Source organism: Colias croceus, chromosome 14, assembly GCF_905220415.1.
Source record: "Colias croceus chromosome 14, ilColCroc2.1".
NCBI classification, from domain to species: Eukaryota; Metazoa; Arthropoda; class Insecta; order Lepidoptera; family Pieridae; genus Colias; species Colias croceus.
In genome coordinates, this window is record NC_059550.1 from 4,003,059 (window position 1) to 4,028,010 (window position 24,952).

General features: G+C 33.4%; 1 protein-coding gene across 4 annotated transcripts in view; it reads left to right on the plus strand.

The window, feature by feature from the left end:
• Positions 1–24,952, plus strand: part of LOC123697302 (40S ribosomal protein S19a) — a 41,700-nt gene that overhangs the window by 12,630 nt on the left and 4,118 nt on the right. Inside the window, exons 5-27 of one of the 4 annotated variants that reach the window (XM_045643772.1) lie at positions 455–752; positions 1,080–1,334; positions 2,984–3,145; positions 4,239–4,487; positions 9,579–9,841; positions 10,480–10,667; positions 12,890–12,971; positions 14,077–14,109; positions 14,736–14,999; positions 15,176–16,706; positions 17,002–17,200; positions 17,427–17,551; positions 18,657–18,875; positions 19,599–19,926; positions 20,249–20,487; positions 21,416–21,580; positions 22,024–22,190; positions 22,344–22,459; positions 22,677–22,903; positions 23,385–23,622; positions 23,891–24,166; positions 24,407–24,545; positions 24,742–24,847. In XM_045643772.1, coding sequence (XP_045499728.1) covers positions 455–752; positions 1,080–1,334; positions 2,984–3,145; positions 4,239–4,487; positions 9,579–9,841; positions 10,480–10,667; positions 12,890–12,971; positions 14,077–14,109; positions 14,736–14,999; positions 15,176–16,706; positions 17,002–17,200; positions 17,427–17,551; positions 18,657–18,875; positions 19,599–19,926; positions 20,249–20,487; positions 21,416–21,580; positions 22,024–22,190; positions 22,344–22,459; positions 22,677–22,903; positions 23,385–23,622; positions 23,891–24,166; positions 24,407–24,545; positions 24,742–24,847 — 5,869 coding nt within the window. Of the gene's footprint in view, positions 1–420; positions 753–1,079; positions 1,335–2,983; positions 3,146–4,238; positions 4,488–9,578; positions 9,842–10,479; positions 10,668–12,889; positions 12,972–14,076; positions 14,110–14,735; positions 15,000–15,175; positions 16,707–17,001; positions 17,201–17,426; positions 17,552–18,656; positions 18,876–19,598; positions 19,927–20,248; positions 20,488–21,415; positions 21,581–22,023; positions 22,191–22,343; positions 22,460–22,676; positions 22,904–23,384; positions 23,623–23,890; positions 24,167–24,406; positions 24,546–24,741; positions 24,848–24,952 lie in introns of those variants that run through there. The other 3 variants (XM_045643767.1, XM_045643768.1, XM_045643769.1) reach the window with 3 other exon arrangements.

Genomic DNA, 24,952 nt, shown 5'->3' on the forward strand with positions numbered 1-24,952 from the left:
ACATTTTTTATTTTTAAATACTTTTATTTTATACCTATATCAAGATAAATCTAATATATAAAATTCTCGTGTCACAGTTTTCGTTGCCATACTCCTCCGAAAAGGCTGGACCGATTCTCATGAAATTTTCTGTGCATATCGGGTAAGTTGGAGAATCGGCCAACATCTATTTTTCATATGTGCGACGGGCGAAGCCGGGGCGGACCGCTAGTACAAATATCTGTGATAAATATACATTTTAACATGGCAATATATTACCATTTCTGTCTTGTCTTTGTATCCATGGCGTGATCCATGGATAAGAATAAATTATTAAAAAAAATATCTGTCTTGTCTGTTTGTCACTGTCAGCACTCAGCAGTAAAGACAGTTTCAGTTTGAATTTGACAATTGAGTGAATTGACACATCAGTCGTCAATCGTGAATTTGTAGTTTTGTGATACGTTTGGCGCAGTTTTAATCAAATTCTTTTCGTGGTCGGACGATACATAATTATTAGTGATGACAAAATGTTTGGGGTGTTAGGACGTTATGTTAGTGTTATAACAATACTTTATATATTTTCTAGTGCTGTGAGTTGTGATTATGTTCCGTCAGGAAACACATTGTACGTGGCAGAAGACCCGCATACCTCTCGTAAATTTACTGTAATAAATAGAAACGACGAAAAAGCGGATAGCAATGTGCATGAAAGAAATAAACGAGATGCAACCTTAACTCCACCGCCTTTGGAAAAAAATATTAGTACATGGGTAATATGCCATTTCCTTATTAAATTCATTCATTCCCCTTTCTGTTTGTTAACGCGTACCGGCGGTAAATAGGATTATTTTTTTCTATTTCACAACAATGACAATGTATTTCTTGTTTATGTACTTTTATTTTCTTCTATTTTTATCTGAACATGACAAAGCATTTGTTGTTGTAACCTTCATCAATTATTTACGAAGTGTGCATTTGTTTATAAATAGAAAAATCAATACTTTCGCCAAATATTCTCTCTGTCATTAGTGTCTCCTTATTTATTTATTTTGAACGAGTTATACATAAAGAAATGTTATGATTCACTTTATTTTTAGACAACTCACCTCAATGATAGTCACCAGCAGCTAATGGTGCATTGGGTTGGTGAAGGCTCTAATGTGATCATTTGCCTGGCAAGGGACTCCAGCCCTAGGAATAAGGGTTCAATTTCTCCATCAGCCCTGTATATCTCATATGACTATGGCAAGAACTTCACAAACAAGACTGAAAGTTTCAGACTTGGAGATGAGCCTGACAGTGGCTATGCACAACTTGATAAATTCTTCAATCATCCAAAGTACCCAGAATTTGTAAGTATAATTTACTCAGTATATACCTAATTTTGCTGTTATGAATAACATTTTTAGATTTTTGGTTCATGAAAGTGAAAGCTAGTTGTTTTGATACTTTCTAAGGAGTGCTTGCAATATATTTAGGCTACTGTAATAATAGGTATTGTATTAATATTAATTCTAATAAAAGTATCCCATGTAATATGTAATTCTAAATAATCTAGCAAACAAAACTTATAATTTTAAAGTATGTTTTCCTTTTTTTAATAACTGAATTGATTGTCATGTATTTAATATAATATTATCTTTATTGTGTATAAGGAAATAAACCTTTATAGAGTTTAAATGGAGCAGCTTGCAACGTATGAAATTGTTATGAAATTTTGTCATAACCACCTGTATTTTAATAATTTATTAATTGCATACATTTAAGTCTCCATCCAAAATGTTTGAGATATGTTTTTCTTAATATACTCAATCATTTTAAATTCTTTGTTAATTGTGCTCACATTGTGAAATATGTGAATGTATGTATAAAGTACTTATCAAGGACATAGATGTTGGCAAAACAAAGAGCTGTCAAATTATTTAATTGATGAGTTTTCCTTCAAAAGTAAATCATTGAACTCATATCATGTAATAATAACAAAAAGGTGATATGACTCCTTGTTATTAAAGATTCATGTTACAGACTGCAGCAGGATGTTTAAATAAGAGCAACTGTAATTTGAATATTTTTAAGTTAAAAGGTCAAATGTTGCAATTTAAATGAGTGTGTAATTTAACTCTTATTATTACAAGTTCTTTGCTACAAATGGAAGTTGAATATGCTTTAAATATGTTATGATAATTCAATATTGTACTGGCAATTTACTACTGGCATTTATGAATTTAAGACTCCAAGAATTAGTTTAAGCTTTTAAGCACTTTTCATAGGTTGTCCAAGCCTATGACGAAATTGATCTAAATTGGTTTAGCGGATTTTATGACAAACATAGAATTAATCTTCATTTATTAAAATATTTTTATAATGTAATTTATTTTAATTGCACACTTTAATTCTAAGAAGGATATGGTAATAACAATAAGACTAGACAACAATTAAATCAACATTTTTAAAACCACTTAAATTGCAATCATAAAAAAGTCTTATTGATGCAATTTTATTAAGAATGACCTTCACAACAAATTAAGATATTTTTATACTTCAGGTTGAATAAATGCTATATACATTTTTTTATAATACATAATACTAGCTGTGCTCCGCAGTTTGACCCGCATTGCTTCGCTCCTGTTGGTATAAGTTTGATGATATATAGCCTAAAGCCTTCCTTGAAAAATGGAGTTATACAGTAGTTCCTGAGATTAGCGCGCTCAAACAAACAAACAAACTCTTTAACTTTATAATATTAGTATAGACTAGCTGCTCCGCGCGGTTTCACCCCCGTGGCTCCACTCCTGTTGGTCGTAGCGTGATGATATATAGCCTATAGCCTTCCTCGATAAACGAGCTATCTAACACCGAAAGAATTTTTCAAATTGGACCAGTAGTTCCCGAGATTAGCGCGTTCAAATAAACAAACTCTTCAGCTTTATAATATTAGTATAGATTAGTAAATAATTATAGATATATGTTCCCCTTGCATTACACATAAATTTCTCTCTAGTGCGTCTTCATTGATTCAACAAACAAGAAGTTGTACACAACCAATGACAATGGGCACACCATTCATAGGACGGACCTGACCTTCAATCCCAACGAATTGGTCTTTGATGAAGAGTTTCCTGTCAGATTTGTTATATTGGACAAAACTAGCCAGAATAGAAATGTGAGTATTGTTTGGTGTTACTATTTTACGATATGCTAGATTAAGGGCTTTTATATGATTATTAAAATTTTTACAAGATAATAAAAATTATTATTAATAAAAAAATACATATATCATTTTCGTGTGCAGTGTAAATACAGTGTAAATTGTCTTAATTATTAAATGTATTTATTTAAATTTAATATTATATATTCTCTTCTTACTAAATTCAAGAATGCAAATTACTAACAAATTGCACATTTTAATTGTTAGCTATCACTGTGAAATCTAAAATATTATGCTTATTAAATAGGTAAATAATTATGTAGTACAGAAGTACACACAAATGATAAGTTTCCTTGAGTGGTGTAATTCCTAACCTTAGATAATTATGTATGTGTGCTAATCAGTAACATCACATGCAAAAATTATCTTCACACATCTGAATTTAATTATACTATACATGTAAAGGTCAAGGTAAATAATAATGTAATAACAATGATTGTAAATATTCACTTTCTATCTTCTTTTTAACCCATATTGAAACTCGGTTTTTGTAAACTGAATGCACCATTTGAAAATTATGGGAATTATCCAACTTGAAGATCTCTCAAACGAAAGTGGTTCTCGATTCATAGCATATTTATTTACATGGTTTTATTTATTTATAATCAGTATGTTTACTATGATGAAAAAACTACATAACTTTTTCATCATAGTGGACATAAGTACTTTGAAGTTACAAAATTAACGTTTATGGTTTCACTCGCATAATAATTAATGGGTATTTTTAATTGATTTAAAATCAATTACGACTTAGTTTCATAACGAGTTTTTCGTATTTCAAAACAAAAAATAGTTTATCAGTCAGAGACATTGTACCGGTTTATGAGTAAAGAATTGATATCTATTTTAAACAGCTTAAAAAAATGAAGAAGATAAGGTTTTTTAAAACGTCTTTACCCGTTCCCAAAACGCCGAAAGATTCTCAATTTTTAGCTTTTGTTATATTTTGTCAACTCTGCTAACATTGATTCTTATTTGTCTCATCGCACTTATATCTATGGGCATAGGAATACAAATAAAATTTGTTCAATATTCAATCGTTTTGCAGCTATATCTAACAGTGGACGGCGGCAAGACGTTCAAACAAATTCAGAGTTTCGTGAAGACGTTCTTCTGGCCGTCTGGCCCGGAGATGCCCAAAGTGTTCTACGTGGAACGTATGAAGCCACGAAGCAGCAGCACTGTGCTCAAGGTCAACGACCCCTCAGACATGAGACACGCTGAAGTACTCTTCGCGGATGCTAAGGACTTCCAGATAAAGGGCGACTACATGTTCGCGACTAGACAGTCGGACGATGTAAGTAAATGTTAACCTACTATGTGTGTAATTTATCTTGTGATTATATCTTGAGTTATCTTATCTTTCTTAATAAAATTATAAACAAGACTGTGATGGGATGGTTGTTTGTTTCACGGTAAAACAGCTGATCGTATCGTATCGGGGTACATTGTAGTTTGGATTAACAGATAGGCTACTTTAAGTCTTTGTAAACCAATCTTATGTCGGTTCATAATAGGTTGCAAGATAATAAACAACATAGGACATAAACTTGTATTATTTACTAGCTGTTCCCCGCGGTTTCACCCGTATTGCTCCGCTCCTGTTGGTCTTAGCGTGATGATACATATAATATAGCCTTCCTCGATAAATGGGCTATCTAACAACGAAAGAATTTTTCAAATCGGACCAGTAGCTCCCGAGATTAGCGCGTTCAAACAAACAAACAAACACTTCAGCTTTATAATATTAGTATAGATATTATTTGTTTAAAATCATAAAAATATGTTTTTTGTGAACAAGAATTAAAAGGTTAAACATACAAACTACCCGCTTCCATTTGTATTAGATGAAATAATACACATGACAAATAACTTATTCACTGGTCAGAATCTAAATGTTAACATACCACTCATACAACTGCACATTAAAGGCACAAGCACAAGGTCTCAATTTATATTCAGCTCAGTATCAGCATCGCGTAAGCAATTACGATTGCACTCTCACTGATAAATGTATTATTCACATCCGCTGTATATCAATCGTTTTATTATGAGGTATTCTCGGTTCAAAGGTTGACGCTTTAGGTCATACTTGTGATGTTAGGAATTGTACTGTATCGTTAGTCATATTGTTAAAAATAAGTCTTAGATTTGCGGTTTCTCATAGTGGATAATATTTTTCGGATGACATCCCGTGATGGAAACTTACTAGAAAATACTATTATTATGAATAATTTTTACAAATGTGTTCCAATTTTTCTTATAACTATTATATAATTCTGGTATTTGGAATCGACGGATTAACCTTAAATCTCCGAATGGTGTTGCAATTTACATATCTAGCTTGATAATTATATTCTGTAAATTATAAATTGTAATAAGGTACATATTAACTTAATATCTTATTTCAATAAATTTGAATAAGCTTTTTGGGAAATTCTCACTACTGATAGGGTTCTAGGGATTAAGGATTATTTAGTGGGCGTACATTGCTGCAGGGTTTCTACTTTCCGCCCCGGTATAACCCACATTATCGTTAATTAGATAAACTAATATTTATTAATATAATAGCTTTGTTTTTATTACCGTAACGGATATAAAATAATATGTAGTTTATCTAAAAATGTAAAATGAGATTTATTGATGTTGGATTTCTTCATAGATGTTGTTAATAATATAAACTTACATATTATTAAATTGGAAAGGTATTTCTTTAAATTATTCCTGAATTAAAAAATATCAGCTCGTTATTATTGAACCTAGAAACTAGTGATAATGATTCACTTCTTAGTTATTATGTATCTTAAAGATCGCCAATAAAGTTTGAAGATTAAAATCGCTTAGATTGTAGTTTATTATAATAGTGTAATCCCAAGCTAAACAAAATTGTTGCTACTGAAACGAGATATCTGTTTAGTAAACACACATTTGTTTTGTAAATGCAACATTATTTATTAGATATCATACATAATATGATACTAAGCCAATACTTTGTATATATTACTGATAAAGTCCAGGTATACAACATCAGTTAGATGTAGTATGTCTAGTTGTAGTTAACTAATGTCGCGCCTTCGCTCTGTCTTAACCCGGAACTCAGGAATAGTGCAGCATTGAAACTGTATTCATCTGATGTAGTTAAGAATAGTCAAATAAAATATTAATTTATAAAACTTTATTAAAAATTTAAAACCAAATAAAATTATAAATTTCTCTGATAAACGAACAACAATACTATAACACAATTAATACACAATGCGTATAAACAATGGACGCATTAAATAATAAAATAACTAGCGGAATAGAGGTTTAATAGAGCTGATGTTACTAAATTTCCACTCGGCAAGGATGTGGTTGCTCAAGTGAATAATATGGGCACAAATTTATACCGCTTACGATACACTGGTTACGTCTAGAGAATTCTCTCTTCATGGACCGAACGGAGTAATGTCATATCCATCTGAGTTCCTAACTCATAATTGTTTTAGTAATAGCACAGATTATATAATTCTATACGTTCTAGGTAACAGGTTAATCGGTATTTTTATTGCTCTTACGAATATGTCCTTCCAAGTAGGAAAACATAATTATTACAAATGAGTTATGATAATGTGTATATCATAGAACTGAAATACAAAAAATTAAGAGCATTTACCTATTTCAATAAGTATGCTGATTTTAATAACATAGCCCTTATTATTAACCTATAATTGTTGTAGCCTCATTTCTTTTGATGCCTCACAGATATTTTTTACTCAAAATTAATAAAGTATATTTACGAAACTTTAATCGAGAGATATGTTTTTCGGACGAATAAAACAGTTTTTCAGTTACTTATTAATAAAATACTTTGAGTTAGAGTGAGTGAGAGCAAATAAATAATAACAACTCTCCACAAATGATTATTGTTATTATAAGACCATAATATTACGGCTTCAGTAAATATTACTTTCATAATTATTAAATAATAATGCTAATGATCACGCGACCTCATATTTTTTACGCCATCATAGCTTCTGCTAATGGATTTCCTTGAGGTAAAACATAAGAAACACGGAATTCATACAGGAAAGATAAATTGATGTTTCATAATATATACCAAGCAATTAATACTTCAAGATACTTAGTCGTCAGATATACCGGTTGTAAATTCATTAGGTTGAAGATTCAAAATAGTGGCATTTAAAATTTATTTCATGTTGCATAAATTTTTTAAACCAATTAATATTTTGAATTTATAATCAAAATTAAGAAAAAGAAAGCTTTTGGTTATATTCCATGACGATATGTTATTTAATTTATCTTCTTCAACGTTAAACGGCCAATACAGTTAATTAAAACTAAATAAAAATGCTTATAAACGTTCACTGAACTAAATTTCATATTGAAGCGATGCGATGGTCTGTTTTTGCGTGAAAGAGTAACAAACATCCATCTACCCTCACAAAATTTCTAGTAATACTCATTAGTATTAGTAAGCAGTAGGATAGATTTATAAAAAACACGCTACCTTTTCTATGAATAGTTTTTATTCTTTGTCCTACGACATCATATCGAACTTGAAACGTATAATTTGTAACAAAGGCTTTCCTCAAGCGAAGCCTTACAAACACTAGGTTAAACTGCAAGTCGATGAAACTAAATATAAACGAATTATTAGAAATATAAATCTTTTTCACACGAATTTGCGTCAGAATGGAAAACTTTTAAATACATTCCGATATCACTTTCTGATGAAATCGCTGTGTTTTTTCCTTTTAATCTACCATAATATGTAGATTTTAATATACACTATGTTCGTTCATATTATACACATAGATTTTTTATATAATTTTTAATAAAATATCCACGGCTCGTGAAAATCTTTCTATTCAGGAAGATAATAAATGCAATGTGATATTTTTTCTAGTAACGAGTATAAAGTAAAGCGGCAAATATTTATCTATGTCTGAAAATTCTTTGTTGTAACATATTATTTGCAATGTAAAATACACATGATTCATAGTGACTGCTAAACCGAAGTGAGTCACGTGCTAGTACTTTATTGTTATGATCACCTAGTAAATATTTTAGGCATTATATACGTACAATAACAGTGCATATCGATGGCCTTCATATTGATAATAATATGAGTTTGAGGATAAAACTCATAAACATATAACCCTTGCGTATTATGCAAAACCATGTCCAAACCATCTACAAATAAATAGTAACAGCCGAGTCAAATTATAGCCGTTTTAAAATTTATCGACTATTGGAAAGACTAAAAATTAGGAAAAAAGAAAAACATGACCATGATTCTATTAAATCTTGTCTATAATGAATTAGGTTCTAATCTTGTTTACCCGGTTTTTATAACAGCGACGCGTAAACATTGAATGCTATTTGTTTTTATTTTAAACAATTATTGTTCTATTATTATAATTAATACTCATTGAATCAAATAAATCAACTACACAGAGCATTAGATAGTGTTTCAACTCAAACTCAAACATTTATTTATTCAATTAGACTACTTTTAGTAGCACTTTCGAATCGTCATTAAGTACATATAAGTATTTTTAACATTTACCACCGATTCGGAAAGTAATATCTATGGAGAAGAACCGGCAAGAAACTACATAGTTGCTCTTTTAAAATCATGTCAATATTACATAATCTTTAACTTAAATCTAACTACATATTATATCATAATATGCCAAAGAAAGTTTAGGGTTATAAAGGGAATATCCTCAGAATAATCACACGGATCAGTAAAGTACAGTAGTATAAATATATTTAAGTGTTCCATTAGCGTGCGTAAGGTCTCTGACCGGTCTATGACCTAAGTTGTGTTATACATATTGTGTTAATTGTGTATCTTGTTTGTTTATAAATATTTAACCACCTGATTGAAAATTTATCTTATTCTACTCTGTGTATTCGGTAATTGTTTACGGAATGCATACGCTTATCATTACAAATATCGCGCAGATTACTGTCTTCTTATAGTTTCGTTTTACTGAATTTCTTCCATGTTTTCACAATTCTGTTAACTCTAACTCGGGCTCAAACATTCATTTATTCAACTAGACTTTTAAATCTTCTTTACATAGATTTTCCATTTACCACCGATTGGGAAAGTAGTTTCTACAGCGAAGAACCGGCAAGAAACTCTGTAGTTGCTCTTTTAATTTTTAAATGTATATATGTAATTTAATTTTACATTTAATATATGATGATACGAAAGAACTGTTCTGTGGATCCTTAACTACAAAATTCCATATTTTCATCAGTTCATTTTTAGCAAGTATACTTTGAGCACTGACCTTTTTTTAATCAGGTCTATATGAACGCAAAACAAACGTCTGCACTAACATTCAAAATGTTATTTATGGTTTTGTTTCAGAAGAACAATGTGGATCTATACATTTCCTACCAAAGAGGTCCATTCTACAGAGCAGATTTCCAAACCGAGCTGGATCTCAAGAAGTTCCACATCGCAGACGTGACGGACAAACGTATATTCGTCTCTGTCATGCACACTGAGAGCGTGACTAACTTATACGTTTCGGAAATAAGCAGGAACTTCACGAAATACAACTTTGTGCTGAGTCTCAAACAGATTTTGTGCTATTTCCCTGAAGGCAACTGGAAGCATAGTTGGCTTGAGTAAGAATTGTTTTTAATTTCTTTAATTGTACCTACTGATAACGAAAATTTGTTTTTTTTTTTAAGTGAAATTTCTTTAGGCGCGTTAAGAGTAAAATTTCAATGTCATGGTAATACCGTCACGTCATGGAGTAAAGCGACGATTTTGGTATCTCTGAATCTTGCAAAAGAAGTTTTACTTCTGACGCCTGTGCTCGGCACACACGCTCATATAATAAGAAATTCATAGCCTCTGTATATATTTTGGTAAACACTTTATTTAGTTTTTCTTGAAGGAATAATGTTTTCAAATAAATACAATGCAAATGTAAATATGTAATTGTTATTCATCAAATAAACATTACCTATTATAGCATGTAAACAGGAAAATGTTTGAAAAGGTATTGAACAATACCATATTTAAAAATTAAAATGTTTAACCGAAATATTACATTTTATTAGTTAAATATGGTCAAAAAATTGACAGAGTGAAAAATAATACTAATCTATAAATATATCATCTATATTTAATTTGTTATTTAAATAAAAACGCTTTTAAAACTAAAAGTTCAAGATAGTTAATACTGTTGTTGATTACCAATTATTATTTAATATTTATTTAGTTAGTTATTTAATATTTATTTATTTATTTATTCTAGGGACGTAACAGAAGATCCATTCACGGACCTATATCGCGTAGAGGGCCTTAAAGGGATATACATTGCGTCTAAAGTGAATTCCAAATCATTGGTTGAGAGTGTGGAACCCGAACACTTAATATCTCTGATCACGTTTGACCACGGTGTCACGTGGTCACCTATCACACCGCCAGCTGAAGATGAGAACGGTTAGTATTATTTATGGATGAGACGTTGTAATAATATGCATTGATACCGTGTGAGATGCGGCAAGTGCAAATGGAAAATTTGCACTTTTTATCTATACATTTTTTTGGGATTGAGTCGATGCAAAACAGCTTTACTAGGAAACTGGTTTTTGTAATATTGCTCAACTTGAAAGAGTCTGATGTTATATGCATTTACGAAATAAATAATTAAATACAAATGTAAGTAAAGTGCGGAAGTAATTAAGCAATATATATTCATTTAACTTTATAAAATTGTGTTAACAATGATAAAATGTTCTTCTAAAAAGTATCTTACAGTTACTTAAATTTATTACGGGAACAATCATTCTCACACAGCAACCATTCTAAGCGATAATTGAATAACTTTCATTTACTATTATGAGAAATATTCCCGACATTGAGTTATTTAATTAATGAATTATCTCAGATTACTTAATCATTAACAATCATTAACTACACATTTTTTTTCTAAACAGTTCTATAAAATTATTTTAAACTAAAATCTTCGAAAAAAAAGAAGAGTTTCACTGTGGCGTCGCGTGACGTTTTACATGATAAGCAAATTACGGTATCGGCCTAATTTTTTCGCTTTCACTGTGTTTCATTTATGCAGTAATAGATGTTATATTGCACAGTGGCGATTACAAAACAATGCAATAAATATAATTCTTATTATATGTTTTACACACAGCACAGCTAGTGCTCCGTGGTTTTACCCAAAAACTAGGGACAAACTGTTATCTCTTATTTCATTTTTTGGAAAATTAAGTTTAAATTTATAACTGTAGGTATATATAATAAACAAAAGTGTTAACCATCATTAATAAACTAGTTTTATTCAAAATTTCATCAGTCATCCTAATCAGTGAGCTATGGTTTGGCCATGAAAGCGTAACAGATAGATAGGATTTCGCATTAAAAATGTTAGTACAGATATAAATCGTGTTAAGGAAAATGGTTAGGAGGAAAATAAATTAGAGGCGACGGACATAACAACATTCCTAGAAAAATTGAAAAAAGTACATTCTAAATGTACCTAGCTCTACATAGTATTGTCAGTTCAATCGTTTATTTATAAACTACTAGCGGTCCGCCCCGGCTTCGCCCGTGGTACATATTTACGTTTTCTACATACGAACCATCCTTGTACTATAAGGAATATAATAAAAAAAGAATTATCGAAATCGGTCCACCCGTTCACGCTTGATGCCGTGACCAAGGAAAACGGGTTTCATTTTTATATATTATATAGAATATATGTAGATATAGATAATGACGACAATCGTTCTATTTATATAATTGTTTATTTTGTTGTTTTGTTATCAAATGTTTTTTTAATTGATTCCGCACTTATGTTTTAGTGAAATCCGTCTCTAAAGTGGCATCTGGATTTGTTAAATAAGTTTATGATAAAAAATCACATTATGTGCGTATTTATTAAAACATAGATTTTATATGTATTTTAACTATCATTAGCTTACACAAACATCTATTCTTATAAATAAGCCATTAAAAATCGTTAAAGTAATCAAGTATAATAAACACCTGAAGTTATTATTGTGCGGCTTAACGACTACAGTAATTGAATAGAAATTTAATTTATACATAATTAATGTTGCATATGTCGAGAGGTTTTATTTGGTAGATATTTACAATATTTTGCATAATATATCGTCACGTTATGATACCTTCACAGAAAATCGACGTCTTACCAGTCTTAAAAGTTCCTTCTTTGACTATATTAAAATGTTTTGAAAGGTTAGTACTTAATCACGCAAACCTAATTGTTTTCGCTTGAAATTTGGCTAAAAATAGTACCTTACATTCTTTATAACTGCCTCTTAAACCCGGGTAAGGGTTCAGTGGTTATTATACAATGGTATACTTACTGATGAAAGTTTGAATAAACTTATTTTTGAAGTGAAACTTCTTTAGGCGCGTTGACAGTCATTTCAAGGTCGCGTCATGGCAATACCGTCACATCATGGAAAACGGCGACGCTTTTGGTATTTTTGAATCTTGCCAAAGAGATTTCACTTCTGACACGTGTGGACACATGCTCTTATTTTAATTAATGCACAAAATCAAGACAGGAGACGTCTAATTTTTTAATCATATATCATTGAAAAATTTTTTCTTCATAATTCGTTCATTACCTTTCATATACACAGTTTAACTAAATAATAAGGTAATTGTTTCAGGTAAACCTCTCAATTGCCACATTGAGAACTCGTGCAGTCTACACTTATGTCAGAAATTCAGTCAACTGTATCCAGTTACAAGGTGAGGATAATTCAATCAACACTATTTAATCTCATCTCATATTCCTAATGGGGTAATTGATATTTAACTTCATTTAAGTTTGTACTTTAAAAGTACACCTTTAAAGTCTATTTTTCTATTTCCTTTTTGGATGTGTTTCTAAACTTAGCTTCATAGTATCTTTAATTTGATTATATTAATGCGATAAACAAAAATCGTGTTTCGTCTTTTTGGATATGTTTCGTTTTGGTGTTGAAATAGTGGTATTAACGGATTTGTTTTATCTGTACTATTTGCTTTATCTGCTTAACTGATTCATTGTATTATATAATGTAATTTTACTATTTTGGGTAAATAATTGTTCGTACTTAATTTCTTCTTTCTCTTTAAATGCAAACAGATCTCATACTTAATTTCTTCTTTCTCTTTAAATGCAAACACTAGCAATAAAAAAGTATCCAACCGATAAAAAATAATAAAAAAAATTATTATGACTATAAAGACAAGTACATTTTAATGTCTTTATGTTGACTTTTCGACCTTTAAAACATTAAAGCAATATGTTATACTGTTAGGTGTATTCGAGAAGCAAGATAACCTTGTAATTTTAATTTAATAGTAGTGTTGAACAGAACTATGAAATCAAGACGGGATGTACATAATATGTTATGTATAAAGTTATATTTCAGGCGTTATAAGTTATCAAATAAGGCACTAGTTATAATTGATGAGCTGTATAGAAATCGTTGATAAATAATTAGGATTCTATTGATAATTCTGTCGACAACAAATGACAAAGGGTTATCGAATTCTTGTGATATTAAAAAATATCACCTGAACGCGATACTTATTTACATTTTTGTTTCTTTGTGACGTATATTAAGTGAAATCGGATAATAATAAATATAAAATCATGGGGCAATCGTTTATAGATTTTATATAAACATATGACAATAATTTTCAAGGAAAATATATATATTTGAAAATAATATTAGAGTAGATACAAGTTTCAACATTAAAACCATTCAAATGAAAACATTTTTAAGTCCAAATTAAATAAAAACAGATTGAACTCACATGTAAATTGTTTTTAAATACAACCTAAAAGTACCTAAATTTTTTACAGCCCACCCGGAAATATCATAAATAATGATATGAGGTAAAACAGAGTGTTATAGAGAATGCTTATTACATATATGTTTGCATTTTGTTAGGGTTTCTATGTTTCACATGCGTTTTTATGGGTTTGCAAGACTTTTAAGTGGGTTGCTTTTTTCATTTTGCAAATCATCAATCATTCAAATTATTTCACCTCATTGCACGTTTTTGAAATATGGATAGATGCGTGAGGTTTCTGTTTAGATTTTTTTGTGTGATGCTTCATGGGCAGTACCTATAGGTAATTCAGCATTTATTGTCACTATGCGATCACGTTACAGACCTAGCAATTGTAAGATAACAGCTTACGTGGGCACTATCAAAATATATGAAGTTTGTTCACAGACAATTTTTTTGTATTTTTTTTTAATGTTCGTTGAAGGGTGTGCAATTGAATGTGGATAATGTGTGTAATATGTGAATTTATTGAAACTTAAATGGTATTAAATAGGGTCCCATAAATCTGCTTCTTTGATTTTATTGTAATTGCTTCGTGGACAATTATTTTTTTTTGATAATGTATTTCCTATTTGTGGTTGTAGCTTAATTTACAGAGGCAGATTTGTGTGGCGTTTATTATGTGTGCTTATTTCTGCATTTGTTTAATTATCAAAATGTTAATTTTAGATCCGCCAGCATAATGAGCTCTAAATCGGCTCCCGGCATTATAATGGCAACAGGAGTTATTGGAAAATCACTTAAAGGTATTCCTGGAGTATATATAAGTCGAGACGCTGGTCTTACATGGAAAAGGATTCTGAAGGACTATTATTTCTTTAACTACGGTGACCACGGAGGTGTATTGGTAGCCGTAAAATACTTTAAATCAAGAGGCGAAACTAGACGCATATTGTATTCAACAAATGAAGGTCTGGAGTGGAATTCTTATCAGTAAGTAATTTAGGCGATAAGTTTTTTTTTGTTTTTAATAAACAAATTGATACTTATCATACTCAAAACGTCACTATAAATTGGTATTAACTGATAGGAGTTGAATAAGTCTCTTATCAATTTGTTGTTATTGTATCTGATTTGTATTGATTGTCAACTTACACTTTGCTTCTCAGGTTCAATGCAGACGACCTACGCATTTATGGGCTTATGACGGAGCCGGGAGAGAACACAACGACGTTTACGATGTTCGGGTCAGCGAATGAGCAACACCAATGGATAATTATCACTATCGACTTGTTCAATACATTTTCACGCAATTGCACAGATGATGATTACAAGTTTTGGTCTCCTTTACTTCCAAATTCAACAGTATCTTGCGTTCTCGGGAAGAGGGACATTTTCCACCGACGTATACCCCATACTAACTGTTACAACGGCGTTGGATATGTCCGACCGGTTAAAAAGCAAATTTGCGAATGTGGCCGCAGAGATTATGAATGTGATTTTGGATTTGCCCTTTCCAGTAATGTTTGCGTACGAAATCGGTCCACACGTTACAGTAACTACGATCCTTATGCTGTTCCATCTGATTGTCAGCCCGGGCACTTCTATAAACGCACAAAAGGTTACAAAAAAATTGACGGTGACGTTTGTATAACACCCTTCTACTCACCCTACGAACCAGACATGATACCTTGTCCTTTAGAAGAACCTACAGAATTTATATTAGTCGCTTTGAGAGAAAAAATTGCGCGTATAGACCTATCCGACAATTCTACAATTATTCCCGTAAAAGGTCAAAAGAATATTGTAGCCATTGAGTTTGATATGAAAAACAACTGCATTTATTGGGCTGATATTGAAGATGATAAAATTAGCCGGCAGTGTTTCGATAATGGTGACACCCAAGAAGTAATAGTGGACACTGATTTAGCAAGCATAGAAGGAATGGCGTTAGACTGGATATCTAATGTATTGTTCTTTGTGGATGGTTCTAGAAAGAAAATAGAAGCGGTCAGAACAGATCTCACTAGCATGGGTAGAATGAGAACTACAATTTTGGACTCAAAGGTATTGTCAAAACCAAGAGGTATTGCTGTACATCCCAAAGCAGGCTATCTCTTCTGGACTGATTGGGACAGGAAAAACCCGTCAGTTTCAAGATCAAACCTCGACGGTACAAATGTTAAGAAACTGTTCACACATCCCGTAGTACAATGGCCTAATGGAATAACAATTGATCAGATGGCCGAGAGAATATACTGGGTAGATGCTATGGAAGATTATATAGCGAGTGCTGATCTAAACGGACAGTACATAAAAAGGATATTGTGGCATGATGAAAAAGTTTTCCATCCATTTGCGGTCGCTGTTTTGAAAGACAAAATGTACTGGGATGATTGGAAAGCGAAATCTATATTTATAGCTGATAAAGACACTGGAGCCAACGTGATTACGATCAACAATTCCTTTAGCGGTCTGATGGATTTGAAAGTTTTCGCACATTTCATGCAGCATGGAAGCAACGCTTGTTCTTACAAAAATACAAGTTGTGATACTCTTTGCTTGGGTGGCCCAGGACATACGTTCAGTTGTTTGTGTCCAGATGGATTTAAGAGAATTAATGGAAAATGTATGTGTCCCAATGGAATGGAACCGGCGCCGAATATGACCTGTCCAATGAAGGCTGGAACTTGCGGACCAGTAAGTTGTTTCCTTTTTTATATTTCGTCATATATTTGTATTGTTTTGTTGCTGTTAATTGAATGAGATTCTAAAATCAGGTAATAGTTAAAATAATTAATGCACTGTTAAACCTAAGCAATTATTCATACTAATAATAAATAAAAAATAAATAATTAACATCTATTTGTTTGAATTGTGGTAATACAGAGTTCAGATTGGTTAATAATATTATAGTCCATACAAATATTGTTTTATACTTGGAGATTTAAATTGATATAGAGTTAAAATACTGATAAAGCACACTCGTTCTCAGGACCAGTTCACGTGCAAGAACGGCATGTGCATCACGAGCACGTGGCACTGCGACGGCAACGATGACTGCGGCGATATGTCCGACGAGAGCGGTTGCGTGTGCGCACCTCCAATGGTCGCGTGCTCTGACGGCAGTTGTTATATGCCACAGTGGCGATGTGATGGTGATATCGACTGTCCCGACATGAGCGATGAGAAAGGTGCGTTGTCATGGTAACGGTGGGCTGTGTTGTTATGGTAACGAGGTAGTGGAGGACTGTGACATGTCAATGAGCAATGGTTCCGTGCTCTGATGGCAGTATGTTGTATGTTTTCTAACTTTTTGCCACCTTTTATCATCAGATGATAAGTACATATCATAAAAAAATCATTGCAGACTCAATTTTTAGATTTAATTTAATTTATCTATAATAACGTTATTTTTAGATTGCGTGAAACAAAACTGCACCGAAACACAGTTTCAATGTCAAAACGGACAATGTATAGAAAAGAGATGGTTGTGTGATGGAGACAACGACTGCAAGGATGGATCAGATGAGCGTAATTGCACGGTAAGTACTTAAAATGTTAATCATTTACATTTTATTTTGATAGTGTTCGGAAACAATTTTCATTTGATAGCTCCATCATATTATTACAATTTCGACTATTTAGTGGCACATTGTAACATGTACTATGTTAACGTGTATAAAATAAATGTTCGTGAACTAAATCTCTCTCATAGGCGGCCCGTGTCTCAGCAGTGGGAACGTATATGGGCCGATGATGATGATGATGATGAATTGAAATATACAGTGAAACTTGGTTAAGTGGGACCTGGATAAGTGAGAAACCTCCATAAGTGGAACTCATGCTGAGGTCCCAACACTTTGGCACTGAATTACCTCTATTAGTGGGACGATGTAAACCTCTATATCTGGGATTTGTTCTTTCGATTTATCATCATAGTTACCTCTATAACTGAGACAGCGAGTAAATTTTATATGCATAAACTTCTGTAACTGAGATAACATTCAACATTCTTATTCTACCCACAAATTCCACTCGTAATTCCAAGTACATAAGGTAATTGAAGCTCAAAATTTGTGTAAGTACAAACCTTACCTTATTTAATTATTTATTGCACACACAAAAGAAATAGAGACAGATAAAGTACAGTTAAAAGGAAAATAATGTGTACAAACGGTGGCCTTATCGCTAGGTAGCGATCTCTTCCAGGCCACCGTATGTAATATGTAGGGAGAGACGTTAAAAGGAGGTTCAGTTTTAGTACCTTCTGTTTTAGTTTCGCTTTACTATCATACAGATGTTTTTTTTAATGATCGCACCTGTATAACTGAAATAACCTGTATTCTCACCTCTATTAATGGAACCCTCTGTAAATGAAACAGATATTTATTTATACCTGTATATCTGAGACACTGGGTAAGTGGAATACCTCTATAAGTGAAACGAAATTGCAGGTCCCTTGATGTCTCACTTAACCAGGTTTCACTGTATTTCAAAACACTTCATTTACGAATTAATTATTGTTTATTAATATTAATAAACAATAATTAATAATCACATTCTTTGTTACTTATACTGAAGCGTTAGATAGCGAACTATTTTTTCTGTATTGTGTATTTATAGATGTAATATCTAACCTGATTCCAGCAAACGCCCCCCAAACGTCCGGATAGTCTCACGTGCAGTGTAAACGTGTTCGCATGCGGCAACGACTCGCACGCCCTCTGCATCCCCACGTCGTGGGTGTGCGACGGTGAGCTCGACTGCCCCTCGGGGGAGGACGAGACGGATGAGAAATGTAGACAGTCTACGTGCGGCCCGTATATGTTCAGGTGTCCGACTGGAAAGTGTATATATAGCTCGTGGGTGAGTGGATTTTTATAGTTTTTAGTAACTGTAATGAAAAGCTACGCTGCCGATGGCTGCATGCTTTTACGGCAGTCATATGCCGCAGTGGCAATGCGATGGCGACATCGACTGCCCGGACATGAGCGATGAGAAAGGTGCGTTGTCATGGTTACGGCGCGTTGTGATGTGTTGTCATGGCAACGTGTAAACGTGTTCGCATTTGTTAACGACTCGCACGCCCTCTGCATCCCCACGTCGTGGGTGTGCGACGGTGAGCTCGACTGCCCCTCGGGGGAGGACGAGACCGATGAGAAATGTGGACAGTCTACGTGCGGCCCGTATATGTTTAGGTGTCCGACTGGAAAGTGTATTAAATAGTGCTCTTGGGTGAGTGGATTGGTGTTCTGGATAGTTTTTATTTTGCAATGGAATAATAAGAATTATGTATGTAATAAAGATAGGTCAGATATGTTTTGATTTTTACAGTGAGCGTAGAGTAATTCTGTGAACTACTTAGAAATCATGATCAGTAGTAGCGATTGAAATTTTTCATGACGATAATCATGCTGAGTTAATATATATATTTAATTTATTTATATATTAATCGCTCTTTGAATACGTTGTTATGTCCCAAGTGTATCAACAACATATAAAACTTAAATAATAATTGTACCAGAAATCGCACACGTATTTTCATTTCCTGTATAAATTGTCAAATAATGTTCATCTTTTTGTTACCAGGTGTGCGACGGTGAAAACGACTGCAGCGACGACGAAGCGTTCGACGAGAAAAATTGCACGAACACATCGGGTAACACCAAGTTAATACCTAGACCGAACACAGACAAACCAGATTTCCCCACAAACGGCTCTTGCCTTGACTGGATGTTCAAGTGTGATAATGGAAACTGTTTGCCGTATTGGTGGAGATGTGACGGGATCAACGATTGTGGAGATAATTCGGATGAAGCTGCATGCGGCTTTATAGTGCCAGACACGAGTGCTGTCAGTCCGGAACACGATGCTACTAAACAGAAGTGCGGGAAGAACCAGTTTACGTGCTCACCGGGTAAGAATTTTTCAATATACGTTATATCATACAGAGATAGAGCACAGTTTAAGTCGGTCAATCAGTTTCAACTCTGAAGTACTTGCTTGTTCATGAAATCTTAAATTTCTTGTTCTTTTGTCATGTCGAAGAAAAAAAAATACTTTATCACATCTGTGTCGACCACATTTATTCAAAAGAAACTATATTGACTGCATTACCCACAAATTGCATGAAGTAAATTGATACTAGAATTTCATATGCAACATTATATTGTAAAAAAATGGTTTAAAAGTCATTCAATTTTTAATTATTTATTATAAAATGATATCAAATTGTCCAGGCGTATGCATACCTTTATCATGGGTGTGCGATACAGCAAATGACTGCGCGGACGGTGCGGACGAGCGTGGTTGTGCCGGCGCACACACACACGGCAGCGGCACGCACACACCCGCAACTCCCGCGTGTGACGCAGACAGTACTCCGTGTAACGATGGGCGCGGCTGTGTGCGTGTGGATAAACTGTGTGATAAAGTACTGGATTGTGCTGATAGGAGCGACGAGATATATTGCATTGAGGTGAGTTGGTTCATAGTACACACACACACGCATGGCAGCGGCACGCACACACCCGCAACGCCCGCGTGTGACGCAAACAGTACACCGTGTAACGATGGGCGCGGCTGTGTGCGTGTGGACAAGCTGTGCGATAAAGTACTGGATTGTGCTGATAGGAGCGACGAGATATATTGCATTGAGGTGAGTTGGTTCATAGTACACACACACACGCATGGCAGTGGCACGCACACACCCGCAACGCCCGCGTGTGACGCAGACAGTACACCGTGTAACGATGGGCGCGGCTGTGTGCGTGTGGACAAGCTGTGCGATAAAGTACTGGATTGTGCTGATAGGAGCGACGAGATATATTGCATTGAGGTGAGTTGGTTCGTAGTACACGCACACACACACCCGCGTGTGACGTAGATAGTACTCCATGTAATGATGGACGTGGCTGTGTACGTGTGGACAAGCTGTGTGACAAAGTGCTGGACTGCGCGGATAGGATAGGAGTAACGATTGGATGGCGATAGAAGCGAAGATATATATTGTATTGCCGGGTCCAGACTGGTGAGTTGAGTATCGCATAGAGGCCGCTTGTAATGTGGATTGCACACCGTATAAGGATGGCAATGATTTGTCAGTTTTGTCAAAGTGAAATCGATTACCTTGATAGAGGTTAAAAATTATAAAAGATCTTCAAATTTCGTTCGAAGCATGTTAAGAAAGTGGCATTTACACATAAATTAGGCCGGCAAAGCACCTGTAACACTTCTAGTGTTACAAGTGTTAATGGGCGGTGGTGACCACTTAACGTCAGGTGGCCCATCTGCTCCTTTGCTTGCTCTGACATAAAAAAAATGCTAAAATAAAATCTGCAGAAAATACGTGAGTCATCAATTAATTAGTTATTTTTATTAGGCAATTAAAAATAAATATTCTCCAGGGTCTGCCACGCTCTGGAAACTGCTCATCGAAATTCTTCGATTGCGATGACGGCACCAAATGTCTATGGCCGTCCATGCTGTGTAACGGACGAAGGGATTGTTACGACGGGACGGATGAACAGAACTGTTCCAGCGCTAATGGACAGAACAATAATATGTTTAAGGTAAATAAATTGGTATTTATTTTTAAAATGCCTAGTTCAAAACGAAAATTTATCGATTTTGTTGAAGTTTAACATACTAGATGCGCTTACATGAACAGTAAAAGGTGTGTTTTAAAATTATGATGGTGTTATTATTGAATTTATCAATAAATGCACTGACAAAGCCTTACCAAAAATCTTTTTTTAAAATAATTTTATCATATGCTACGTTTGTATATTCGTAGTTGAATTATTTAAAATCATCTAAAAAATCTAGAAAGTCCTATTCTTAAATTTATTTTTTTATTTTAAACAATTATATGACAGAGATACATTAACGTTAGTACATGACTTAAGCTAATGTTAGTAGGTAAATATAAAATATAAATATTAATACTGTACCTAAAGTTTATCATTATTTTTATAAAAATAAGAAAAATATTAATAACGTGAATCTCTTTCAGTTCCTCAGCATAGGAGTGGACCAATCGTCAATAACCGCGACGAGTTTCCTGATATCGTGCTGGATGGCTCAGCAGAACACGGTTATGTATAATTTCCTGCCATCTATAACCAAAGCCGGCGAAAATAATTGGAAGAATATGACTTGGATCAATGATAGTGTTTATAGGTATGTTTTTTTGTATTTTAATAGCTCAAAATCATAAACAGATACACAGACAAATATTTTAACAATGATTGCATTTGTTCAATCATTTCGTTAACATAGGTCCTTATTAATTTTAAATGTATAGACGTACTAAATCAAATTGTACTTTTGCAGGTTTACTAATTTAGAACCATACACGAACTACAATGTTACATTTTACATACGGAATAGCGAGTCCAACAAAACGTACGCTTCATATGAATACGTCAATACTACAACTGGTGAAGGAGGTAAAGACTTTTGTCGTTTTAAAGTACCTATTTATATTTATTATAACTGATCCTAATGGATCATATCGAATTAAGCTCAATAACTTTTTTGTATTTATTCATAACAAGGAGATTCAGTGTAAATATTTTCAGGCTATATTTTATTTGTAAACAGAATTGTATCTGTATAAATATCATTACACTGCTTCATAAAACTATAATTTTACACTTTTTGCAGTACCATCGGCACCGCGTCGCCTAACAGTACGTCAAATGGTCGGCAGTCGAGTGAACTTAGTATGGGACCCGCCCCTTACCCCCCGGGGAGTTATCACACACTACTCCGTATACTATGTGCCCCCACTACCCCCTATAATGAAAGTGGTACCTGCTACTGAACCGAATGCTACCGTTAGCTACGTGCTTAATGCGTACTTCAAGCCGGGAACTAATTATTCATTCTGGGTAAGTTGTAATAATTATTAGGGGTAAAGATGAACGGTACGTGCCGTTTATTGTAAGAATATGTATGTAAGATGTACACTGGTTATGTGGATGATTCATATACAACTTCGTGCCTGCTTCTGAACCAAACGCGACCGTTAGTTGCGTACTTGCGTACTTCAAGCCGGGAACTAATTATTATTCCTTCTGGGTAAGTTGTGAATATAGGCTGTGTTTGATGTTATAGACTATTGAATAAGATTTTAGTGTGTTTGAAGAGCAATTATTAAAAGTTTTATTATTGATCACAATGATAAGAAAGCAACACACTACACAACATATTTCCTGGGAGGAATTTAAAAATAATGCACATTCACATGGTACGGTATTAAATTTTACCATAAAAAGTATCTTCTTTTGTTTACTTATTTTTATAGTTATAGGGATACGACAAAAAAAATCATACATGCCGTAAATTTTAATAAAAAAAAATATATTTTAGGTGACAGCATCAAATTCCGCCTACTCCTCAAACTCGACGGACATATCCTACCTAATGTTCGATGACGTCGGCGACGTGGATGAGATAGTTAACGTTAGTTTAGCGCGAATCAACGATACAGCTGTATCCCTTGAATGGCATAAGTTGAGAGGCGTCGAGGGATATATTGTGGAAACTACATTGCCGTGGAATTACGCTAAGCCCGAGGTTATCAAGACGAAGTTGAATAACGTTACGCGTGAGTTTTTTTAATGTATTGGGTGGTGTTGATATTGCAATTTAAGAAGAAAATCGGTACATAATATAATATGCTGTTCATCAGATCTGATTCGCAATTTTTTCTGAAGTCTTCAGATTCAAGAAAAAACTATACATTAAATCATGTAGTAATATTAATTTATAATTCAATTCTAATAATAATTGATTTAATATTATTTATTTATCACAGTTGACATACACATTAAATTAACACTGTTTTGCATAACTTCATAACTCATAATTTGCAGTAACAAACCTCCCGCCCGGCGTCCAAATATACGTAGACATAAAAGCATACAAGGACCAAATTATCGGCGAACCGTTTACCATACCGATACCAAAGAGAGGTATACCAGACGAAACGATAAACGTCACAGCGGTATTATTGAAGGAAAAGGGTACATCGGTACAGTTGAGCTGGTCCCCGCCGGTCTCTGAACGGTATAAGGACAAGGAACTTGAGTATCAAGTGCTGTATACGAATATTGCTAACTTCAGGATGCATCCGAGGGAGTTGACACAAGGTATGAGAGTTTTTAAGTTAATGTCTCTTGTATAAACTGTTCGAATTAATTGCCAAAGAAGTTTCACTTCTGACTGTTTCACATGTGCACACAACTAAAGTAAGTATTTGCAAGTTGGAATGTATAAAACAGAATATAATATAATGCCAAAACGTTACACTATTTTAACATACTTACAATGTTTGTTTTGACATGACATTTTTCATTTAATAATGAAAATTAACATTCCATAATTTCCAGATAAAAAGATAATATACACGAAGAACACTGGCGCAGTGATCGACGGCCTGAACGCGTGCGAAAGTTACTTGTTCACTGTGGGCCTGCGGAATGGACCTCTGGCGTCTGTTAAAGAGATTATTACAAGGGAAAATGAGAAGTTAGTGTGGATTTTTAATTTGTAAAGAAAAAAAAAACATAATTAAATACTTACGTAACTTTATAATTGTAAAAAAATTAATAACATAAATCTATTGTTTGAGAACTAATCAAAAACTAAAAAAATATTTTTATAATTTATAATGTTTATATTTATACTTATTGAAGCTTGTATCTATCAATATTTTCGTTTTCAGAGCACCTGTTAAAGACCTACACTTTGAATATGATGAAAAGAAGAAGGAGTTGCAAATACACTGGAAGGCCAACTGTGACGTCATACGTGAGCCTGTCGCATACAGGGTGAGTTACTATGATATGCTTTTTTTGTTTAAACAAGCGACGTATTTTCTAAGTAGAAACAAAATACTGCAATTGAAAGAGATAATTATATGTGGGAAAAACTGG